This window comes from Silurus aristotelis, assembly GCF_946808225.1.
Source record: "Silurus aristotelis genome assembly, chromosome: 22".
Classification (NCBI taxonomy): domain Eukaryota; kingdom Metazoa; phylum Chordata; class Actinopteri; order Siluriformes; family Siluridae; genus Silurus; species Silurus aristotelis.
This window is the reverse complement of record NC_139595.1, coordinates 13,621,414-13,632,661: the sequence shown is the minus strand read 5'-3', so window position 1 is coordinate 13,632,661 and position 11,248 is coordinate 13,621,414. Positions and strand designations below refer to the sequence as shown.

At 37.6% G+C, this 11,248-nt stretch overlaps 1 protein-coding gene across 2 annotated transcripts in view; it reads left to right on the top strand.

Annotated features, from left to right (window-relative positions):
* The first annotated feature begins 1,810 nt into the window (after positions 1-1,810).
* The window catches only part of septin4b (septin 4b), a 60,924-nt gene continuing 51,486 nt past the window's right edge, over positions 1,811-11,248 (top strand). The window contains exon 1 of one of the 2 annotated variants that reach the window (XM_083525872.1): positions 1,811-2,052. In XM_083525872.1, coding sequence (XP_083381998.1) covers positions 2,020-2,052 — 33 coding nt within the window. In that variant the 5' untranslated portion in view covers positions 1,811-2,019. Of the gene's footprint in view, positions 2,067-11,248 lie in introns of both variants that reach the window. The other variant, XM_083525874.1, reaches the window with a different exon arrangement.

Below are 11,248 nucleotides of genomic sequence, written 5' to 3'. Positions count from 1 at the left end.
AATATAAATGAAGTTTAATGCTAGTTTCAAGCAGTTGTATTTCCAATGAGGGCTATTATATCAGTGTATGTTAATTACTGATGTGAATTCCTTCATCCACTTTAGTGAGTCTTTTAAAAAGAATGTAATCTTGATTTGCTAGAAATAGAGTTGCATTGTGTCACTTACTTCCTGGAATCTAACATGCATGTACATGGGCCTTGTACAAACCCCAGGCAACAAGAACATGAAGAAATGTTCTTAGTGTCCAACTGGGATAGTGTTCAGTAATGATATTTATGCTCACACCAGGGACATTGATGTAGAAGACCTTTTTATCTAGAGAAGGTGAAATTAAGTAGCAATATCAACCCTTTCTTTAAAGAATGGCACATCATTGTAGCCACTCGGTGTCTGGGACTCGAATCGCTTCAGAAATACCTGCTTTGCATGCAATCGCTAAACGTTTTCGAGAAACCCGATGAACAGAGGTGTTTGGACTCTGTGAATGTTGCTTTTATTCTGCATGTGCATAATATAGGCAGACAAGTGTGTGAAGAAAGCTGCTCACACAGCTGCTGCTTCTGTGCACACAAGCAATGTTACACACTAAATATAAACCAGACAGCTCTGCTTCATGTCTGGCTGTATCACACCCATTCTGACAAGGATTCTTTGTTTTTTTGCTATAACAACACAACACTTTCCACTAGACTGGCAAATTAGTGCAATACATATTCCAGTATGTTACTTATATAATAACATTTTAAAATGTAATAGCATTCTTTCATAATAGATCTGGAATTTGACAAACAAATTGTAGGGTAGTCAAAGCTTGGGGTCATAGAATGCTCATAATTTTGATTTCATTTGTTTACGAAGTTTGGGGGTCCTTTTTATTAGCCTATTTGACTTAAGAGTAACTGAAAGGGATTTTTCCAAATATCAGTAAAAAAAATGTGATTTTTATTGGGAGTGATGACGATGGACAGGATTAGAAATTCGTTTATTAGAGCGATGTTTTCCCATGTAGGACGTTTGGGAGACAAGGTGAGGGAGGTGAGATTGAGATGGTTAAGACATGTGCAGAGGAGCGACATGGGGTAAAACAAGTGGAAGAATGCTGAGGATGGAGCTTTCAGATAGGAGGAAAAGAGGAAGGCTAAGGAGGAGGTTTATGGATGTGGTGAGGGAAAACATGCAGGTGGTTGGTGTAAAAGAGGCAGGTGTAGAGGACAGGGGGGGTATGGAGCTGGATGATCTGCTGTGGCGACCCCTAATGGGAGAAGCCGAAAGAAGAAGAAGATCAGTAAAATAAGATTATTTGCCATTATTTCTTAAGATTGGATAGAATTTTTAAATTGCCAAAGCTACCTGTGGCCAGGAATCCAGGAGATCCAGTTTGGCTGTGCTTTTTGAGTGGGTGTAAAAAAAGACAGTTTCTCTTTCCAGTTAATTCAATTCAATTCACAAGAGACTACCATATTCTCCCACCTTACATGAAATGAATGCATGCATAAATAACATAACGTTTACATTATTTATTTTAGATTTTTTTTTTTTGCAGAACTGTCAACAAGACTCACAACAATGCATCAAAATATGGATTATATATACTCACTCTAATGTTAAAAAATCAAGTTAATAAACAAACAAACAAACAAACAAACAAACAAACAAACAAGCAAATAAATGAGATCCGACTGGAGACAGGAGGCAGCCCGGGTTCACGCCGCGCGTGCACGTGCGGTTGTTTTCATCCCTGCCGTGGCGCGTGACGCCGTACCGTCTCCACCAATGGCGCGCGGCGCTGCGTTTAAAGCACCTCGTCGACTCACGCGCACTCACTCAGCAGCGCGAGGCGGCGGACGGTGCGCAATAGAGGCGTTCATTGGGGACGATTGGGGTTTTATTTATTTGTTTTGGTTTTTTTCTTATTGTACCACCACGCTCGATAGCACTGGAATATTCTTCCAAAAAACTTGCACGCGTGGAAGGTAAACAACAACACGTCCGCAGCAATGGAGAACGCGTCCATCAATGGCCGGTTCAGGACTCCAGTCTTTAACCACGGTGAGTGACGCGACGTGTGCGTGATGCTTTTGCAGCGTGAAAGCGTGCAATATTTTCACACTGGTAGGTGCAACAACGGTGGTTCAGCCTTGCACGACTAAAGCCACATTATTACTCTTTTATACTAAATGATCAGTGTGCATTGCCTTATGTAGCACAAGACCCTGCCTCGTGTAAATATAAGAACATAGACTTAATTTATGTTTTTTTTATTTATTGCATATCTATTATTTTTTATGACCACACAAGATGCACAAGGTAGTGCGCAATATTGTAGCTTGAATCTTGAATCAAACTCACATGACAGCTGAGGTCATCACATGTAAACAAAAAACACTTTTTCATCTATACAAGGAGGGTTGCCATTGCTGCCTATATATATATATATAATATGTGGATTGAGTTGCTTTTTGTTGAACAGAAGACAACATCCTACTACTAAAAGCACAATTCCCATAGCAGAGAGACGAAAATAGTTCAGCAGTCATGATCCCTCATATTTGTGCATTTTCACAAGGGACAGTGCATTCTTGTGTGCTGCTTTTCTTTCAGGCCTGGCATTTTTCTATTCTCTGAAGGCTCCCCACTTCCATGTCATTCTCCCAACTGATACTCAAGGGTAAAACTGAGTATCTGATTGTAAAAAATCGGACACTTGTGCTAAGTTAGTCGTTGTGTGTCATTGCCTGCATTCCTCTGACAGGTGTGCAAAAGCAATTTTTGCTGATGACAGATAATCTTAGGTTTTAAAGGTGTGTCACCTGTCATAGTACCTTTTAGTAGTACTCATAGTACTTAGGGTTTTTTTGGTCTATAAGGACTGCCAGGGAAAGCAGCTGATACTTCGTTTACCAAGACTGAGTCTGGGGCATTAAGTGCTCTTCAAAATACATTCCACTGAATTGACTACTTGGATGAACACTGGTGCCAACTCAGGATGCTGTCTTTACTGCTAAGTAAGGTCTTGCAATGAGTTCAACCTCTGCAGTGTCCCTAGATTGAGAAATATTTTAGAAATCGGAATTTATTTCAAAGCCTGTATAAACAGTGTTTATTTATATATCCATTATTGTTTAATATGGATGAATACTGAAATTCTGGAATTAATGTAATTGAGATCACTATTGCAAATTTGTCAAGGTTTAATAAACCTGTGTTGTATGCAACTGTAAAATCGAAAGGTAAGTTGGAATGCTGCACCCCTTGTATTACAGGACTACCGCAAGACAAGCAGTAACTTTAATTAACTCCCTTATAAATGACGTCTGACTCTATCTTCATCTTTACAAAACTCAGTGCTGTGTTTTTTATTCGGCCCTGCCAGTGTTTATTTCCTGTTCTCATCAATTTGCTATTTCGGTGGCCAGAAATGAAGGCATCTGCGCAAACATGGGTGAAACAACACAGCGGGGTGTGCGGCATCAAAATAGCCCTACGCAATGGTCTTTTCACACTTTGCTCCAAAATAACATTACAACCTGTTTTTGACGAATACGCAGGTGTGTTGGCCTGGTATGCAGTTCAGGGTGTACATTCAATCTTCTGCATACACTCTGGATCCATTATGGCCATGACCAAGATTAAGAAGTTACTAGAGACATAATAATAAATAACAGAATACCAGAAACAACATTAACAGTAAAATACTGAAAGGAGCAGTGACTTTGACCGTTTCACTGTAATAGAATGTCCCCTTTTCCACAAGTCGTTTGGTGAAAATTCTTTTGCCGTGCTAAAGATCACCCAGCCAAATGTAGATACTATTATTGTGAAGTTGATGTGTGTAGGAGTGAGAACAGCTTATCCATAAATATGTAGACCACACAAACTCACAGTGCAAGGTGGCTGAGTGCCTATCCGCTGTTGTATCATTTACTAGAGAGTTCCAAACTGCCTCTGGAAGAAAAATCAGCCCAAAAACTATGTGGCAGAAGCTTCATTAAAAAAAGTTCTACACATGCATGCAGCTACAGATAGAACTAAAATCACTATATGCAATGCCAAGTGTGTAAAACATCGTCACTGAACTCTGAAGCAGTGAAAACTTCCCTAGAGTAATACATCTTGCTTCATTCTCTGGTAGTCTGATGGATTAATCGAGATTTGAGAGTGCCGGGAGAACACTATCTACCAGGAGGCAGGAAGCTACCAGGAAGTTTATTGTGAAATGCATGGTCTGGGGATTTATTTGCATTTGGGTGCCAAAGTTCCAATAAACGGTAATGTTCATGCTACAGCAAAGACACTTTAACCAATATGTAAGCTTCCAGCAGTTTTGGGAAGCCCCTGTCCTATTCCAGCATGACTGTTGGTCCTAAGAGAGATGGATTGATGAGTCTGGGGTTTAGAGGTAGCGGTCTACTGTATAATAATGGTAATGGTTTTGAAATTGGGACGTCCAACATGCTTGTAAAAGTGTTAAAGGTCTGGTATCCACATGCTGGCCATATCATGCACTTCTGCTATCTAGCTTAAAAAAAGCACACACAGCAAGGTAGTTCTGAGCTAATGTCTAGCTGTTTGGATCGGTGCAACATTTAACATAAATCAGATGCGCTCACACTGAATCGGGCCGCACCACATCATAAATATGGATTAGGCTCCTCTGGTGTTTGACCTGCCGCACACTCGGACTGTCAACAGGAAATGTGAATCATTCGTCACGATGAAAACAACCGGGCATGAAAAAACACACTTCACCTGTGTTCTGAGCTACACGGCATCAGGAGAAAAGCTTCACTGATGGTGATTTTTAAATGCATGATGATGCCAAAAGAAAAACTCCCGAGAGAAATTGTTGTGAAAGGAAGGAGGAAGGCAGTGAACAATGACTTTCCTGGTAGGCTACTGTTTAGATACAAGCCGTGTAACAGACACTGTCTTTCATTAAAGCCTGTGTAAAGTTCATTAGTTTCAGTGTAGGAACCTGCGGCTTATAGACAGGTGCGGCGTATTTATGTTAAAAATAAAAATCTTTGTAAAATTCAGCGGGTGCGGCTTATATATGGGTGCGCTTAATAGTCCGGAAATTACGGTATATTCCTGTTTAGTAATTTCCCTTTTCAATATGACCAGCAAACCTGATAAGTACAATGATACTGCTCACTTTCCAGACAAATTGCTGTTTGACCACTATGATGGCCAAGGTTTGTATCATGCCAATAAACCTCTCAGAAAGCCATTTGTGGGACTGTTTATAAAAAATTTAAAATGGGTCCAGTATGAGGATAAGTATCCTGAAGTGTGAGTCGGTTAATCATGTGGCGTGACTGTGGCATGATCTTATTAAATAAAATGACTTGATAATAGCACATAGTTATCTCAAGAACATTTATGATGTTTCTGCTAGCATTAAATGGGTGTGTAGATTTAAGAAAGGGTGCGACTTTTTAGTCACCATCTTAGAAAAAAGAGGAACATTTTCATCTACACGACCAAACCATAAAAAGAGAAATTTTTGAGGCACAAAACAGGGAGGACCAAAAAAAAATGTGCAGGCCCCAGTGGCCCAGCAATAAACATTCATAGATGTCAGATTGCTTTCTTCTGGTCTCCTTGTTGCAATGTTTCCTTCATTTATTATATTTATAGCAAAATGATTTCTTCATTTTTGGCCATTTCATACATTTTCTGCATGTTATTCTTGCTCATAACATCATCTGGCATATATTTCTTAAATAAGCATGCCATTGCTTTTCCAGGACATGCAAAGCCACCAGTGATCTCTAGACCACATAATTGACCAGGATATGCAGAGAGTCTTATGTTTATTATTCGTAAATAAAGCTTATGAACCTGTTCCTGATTCTTTTGTATATTGTTCAACATGAACAATAATGGGTATACTTCATTAAAAGCTTTAAAAACAGTAATAAATTATATATATATAAATAAGGATTTAAGTTCAGTTGAACCACTGGGACTTTTCTTTAGTAGTAAATCCAATTAATCAGAAATTCAATTCACTTCAACTGGCAGTTCAAACGAATCAAAGGATTAAAGTGATACCTGATATTTATGCATACACTATGGATGAAAAAAAGAATAAAACGTATCCAAGATGTCGTGTCTCTCGGAAATCCAGCTGAAACAACAGATGGGAGTGAGGGAATAGTGCTGGAGAAGTTGGAAAAGATTGTGGTGCACATTCCACAGTTGGAGTTCTGTATCCCACGTCCTACTATGTTGGCTCCTCCCTGGTGCGCAGATCTTTGTGTTTTTAGTTGTCACAATAGAGAAATTAATCAATATTTTATGAAACGGTCTCAAAGTAGGTTGGTGATTATGAATGATGACAGAACGCTTTAGAGACGAATTTGAATTGTACTTGAATGAGTCAATTCTATTGAACTACCTGTTCAAGTCAATCAAAGATCTGGTGAATGTTCTGTTGGTGAACAGCCTCAATTGTTTCAACGCTTTGTCATTAGCAGTTAGTTCATAGCTACACTATACTATAAGATAATACGTATAGAAGTGTACAATACGTATACAATACGTCAGAGAAGTACATGTCAGATAACTTCCACCTTGTACAAATTCCATTCTCTTCTATATAAATAATCTTGAAGTGTTTCTTTTTTCAGTCATTCAATTGTGTACAGGGAGACGCAAAGACAAACTATGTTTACTGCTCATGAGATGCTACTGTTGCTGATATGCTAGATGATGATTGGTGCTAAATTTTTGGCATCTTACAAGTTACAAATGATATTTACAGAATTTTTTTGAGAATACAACCTTTTTCACCCTCATATAGTATTGTGTTTTAATTTGTGAAACACTAAATTTGTTTAAGAACACATTAAACATTTATGCCTTTTTAAGCCTTTTTCTTTGCAGAGCTATTACAGCAATCAATCAGTCCAGATAGGGTAAAATAATAATATTAATATAAAGAAAAAATAATCTGAAACAGTAAAAAGATCTTATGAAACACATCTCTTTCTTAGCTAAGTGTGACAGATCACAACAGAGGTTCTGCTACATAAACTGTGATGGTTACTGTCCATCTTGGCCACAAAAAACATTTGACCAAAGTTGGCAGTTGACAATCCTCAGGTCTATAGTAACTTTCTTTTATGTCACATTTGGAATGGATTAAAAGAGAGATTCCAGTTTTTATTTTTATTTTCTTTTTAAATTTTTTTGTATTGTATTAATATAGGTTACGCATGGCATCTAAATTGCACTCAATGGAAGATGTCACAGTGCCTCATTGCTTTACACATAACCTTTTTTCCCTCTCTCTCACACACACACACACGCAAACTCAGACACACACATACATACACATACGCAAACTCGCACATACGTAAGCTCTGGTGCACAAAATAGATACTGGGGTGTGAACAACTGGTTTAACCACAAATCTGAGAAAACCAGTTGTACTTATTAGCTGCTGAATTCCTGATATATTTTTATAAGAATACAGTACAATATTATACAATCAGATGTAGGTACAGTAGCTAATATATTTTAATAAAAAAACAAATAAGAAATATTTTTTTGCTGTTTTCCTACTTTATTTCCTATCAAAGTATTTATTTCTGTGTATATTTTGAAATATAATTAATGTTTTGCTCTCTCTCTCTCTCTCTCTCTCTCTCTCTCTCTCTCTCTCTCTCTCTCTCTCTCTCTCTCTCTCTCTCTCACATATACATACTTCTGTTGCTCTGATTGATGCACCTTCATATGGTTAATCGTTCATCATTGCCAGACGAGGAGGTAAGTTAAAGTTCTATTTCTCACCTGCTCATTTATAGATGTGAATCTTTTACATTTTGCCACCCAGGAATGAGACATTCCCAGAGGTATGGCCATTAAAGCCGTCCTCATTTCTGACACTAGGCTGGAACACCTAACTGGGCTGGGTTTCTAGCATGCCCTGTATTTCTTGTTTCATAAAGCAACACAGATGTCTTGACTCTGGTGTTTCTATTCATCACATGTCAGATAGGATCGACAAAAATCTATGATTCAGCATTTACTTTGTAGCTCAAGAGATTTGTCTTAATTTGTGAACTCAGTCTTGTATGAAGCTGAAAGGTGAATCGAATGTATTTTTGTGCACCCTATAATACCTATTATTTCCAAGCTTATATTTGTGCCAAATCTAAGTTTGAACAGTGTGAATATTGTGGTGTGTGTGGTTGCTAGGTCAAAGTTCTGGTCATTACAGTCTCCGGTGCTGTAGTCGATTGTCACATGGTGTTGCTGCAGCTGTGTTTGTATTCACAGAAGTGTAGCCAAACAAAGCAGATAAACAGTTTGTTGGGGGACAAAAGCAGTTCTGCGTGTGTGGCAAACCCGAGTCTTGCTTTAAAACGCATTCCATGCAATCACATCATATCGGAAAACGAAAATATTTTCTACTTCTTTTTTTTTTTTTTTTGGCACGTAATGTGCGCTTAGCGTAATCTCTTTTCCATCTGTCCTTTTACTTAAGTGAAAGTGCTTGAGTGGAAATGAACATTCACTCTGGAGAACTGTCTTAGCATTTCATTGTTTTAATCTTTTACATTGTAAAGCATTAGCAGTAGTCAGGAAACAGGAAAAAAATAAAGCATATTAGTAAAATATTATATACTATACTATACTATTAGTACATATTGGTATATATTAGTATATTTTTGGAAATGTATAATTGATATGGAAGTGTTAGCAAGAAATAGTGATGTAACCATGTAAATGTTCATTTTTTTAGCCTGTTTTAATGGTTTGTTTTTTTCCAACCTGTCATTGAAGACATAAAAGACTTAAATGTTCCACAGTCCAGGTCAAAATTGGTGACATCACTGCTTTAACTGTTTTAGCTAGCACCCACAGTAACCCCATGGATATATCTTGTCTACTTATTTTGCTTAAAAGCCCACAATCTAAAAGTCCATGCCATTGCGCTGCCATCTTCAACTGATCTTGAGGTCCTGTGCAATGGCTATAGTGAGTGATTATTAGCATTAGAGCAAAGCCTGGCTTTTTTTATGTGCATCTAGGCACTGTTCATCTGTTTCCTTTATTTATTGTTTTAGCAAAGCAAGTGAGGAACATAAAGTAATGTACTTCATACATTTCATTTAAAAAGTGATCAAGCTACCTGTGAAGTGATCAGTCCTTAATAGATAGTTCTGTTTAACTGCATTGTCAGTACGCTAGTATTTGTTATTGGTGTTGACTCGTGTTTATTGAGTTTTTAAAGACTGATTCTCTCTCTAATGAATCTTCCTTGATAATCAAATTCGTGGACAATTTAACACGCACAAAATGGATAACCAGCAAGTAAATCTGTGCAACACACTTCTTCATGGGAGGAGCCTCGTGGCTTGCAGACACCACAGATTTGGCATTGCAAAATGCGCGTCTCTGGGTAGTGCCGGATTATTCCATCCAGTGATTGCTACCCTGTAGTCAGGCCTTTCTGGTAAAATACTCCTGGTTATAAATACAAACCAAGTAGAAAAAGATGACTTTGTCATGTGAAACAACACCTATGTTTTTCCCATGGTTCCACTCCCTGTTTCTATTTTTTTTTTTTTTTTTGGTTTTTTTCTTTTTTTTTTTTTTTTTTAAAGTAAAACAATAGAAAACATGAAAATTATGATGTGGGATATTTAAAGCATGGTTGTAACACATAAGTTAGGCCTTGGTATCCATAATAGATTGTTATTGAGCAACAGAGGAAGGCTATTGGCAACAGCGACTTAACTGTATAAAACAGAAAAAAGTTTTTAGCTCATGAATATAAGCACATGAAAGATAATTTAAAAAAATGATCAAATGTTATTGCTGGTGTTCATAATATTTCACAAAAATCTAAATTATAATCTTGGGTGCTTTGATGCTTGCAGTACCCTTTTTCTTTTTCTATACAAAATGTCAGACTTTGGCATGCATCTCTATCAAAATAGAGGAATATAGGAAAATAATGAATAAAATTCAGTAGCAGTAAGACAGTACATGTGTCTGATTGAGGAGGAGGGCAGTGAAGTGGTGCGGTTGCAGGGAGCAAAGGTGGTGAAGGTGGATAAGTTTAAATATTTGGGATCAACCGTGCAAAGTAATTGAGAGTGTGTTAGAGAAGTGAAGAATAGAGTGCAGGCAGGGTGGAGTGGGTGGAGAAGAGTGGCAGGAGTGATGTGTAATAGAAGGGTATCTGTTAGAGTGAAAGTTAAAGTTTATAGCTCTGTGGTAAAACCTGCTATGTTGTATGGTTTTAGAGACAGTGACATTGACATAGACAGAAATACAGGAGGCAGAGCTGGTGGTAGCAGAGTTGAAGATGCTGAGATTTTCATTGGGAATGATGACGGATGGACAGGATTAGAAATTAGTTTGTTAGAGGGACTGCACAAGCAGGACGTTTTGGAGACAAGGTGAGAGAAGTGTGATTGAGATGGTTTGGTCATATGCAGAGGAGGAATATGGGGTATATCGATAGAAGAATCCTGAGGATGGAGCTGCCAGGCAGGAGGAAAAGAGGAAGGCCAAGGAGGAAGTTTAAGGATGTGGTGAGGGAAGACATGCAGTAGGTTGGTTTGAAAGAGGCAGATGTAGAGGACAGGGTGATCTGGAGATGGCTGATCTGCTGCGGTGACCCCTAATGGGAGCAGCTGAGGTAAGTAGTAATAGGAATATTATTGGCTTGAGGGTGATAACAGTAGCTCTGCTTAATTATAACTTTGTTGTTCCTTGTTTGGTGTTTTACCTGATTGTCTTTCTATTATACATTGGTTCAATGTATTGTTGCATATAGAAAATGTTGATTAAGGGTTTTCTTTCTTATATGTGATGATGAACCTTGTTCCCATTGTTAGATTTTGTTGCTTAGCCAAAGATGATAGTCTTTACTTTTGGAAAAAAATGTGTTAATATAGATTGGTTATTGTACAGGATAGGTACATTTTTTCCTCAGGCAGGTAAAGATACATTTTTCTTCATTTAATCTTATATTAAGAACCTGAACTACAATTTCAAATCTTTTCAATAAATAGACATGTTTTGTATATTAGTAATAGTCTACGGATGAACTGTATATCTCCTAACTGAATGTTTTAGAGGGAAATAAAATCCAATTTTTTTTCTATTTAGAGAACACATGTTTAATTAAAAATCATTAGTGTAAGAGAATGTGTTAAGAGCATTAACAAAGTTATGCTTATCCTTCCTCAGTAAGGACATTTTTCAGTAATAAGATTTC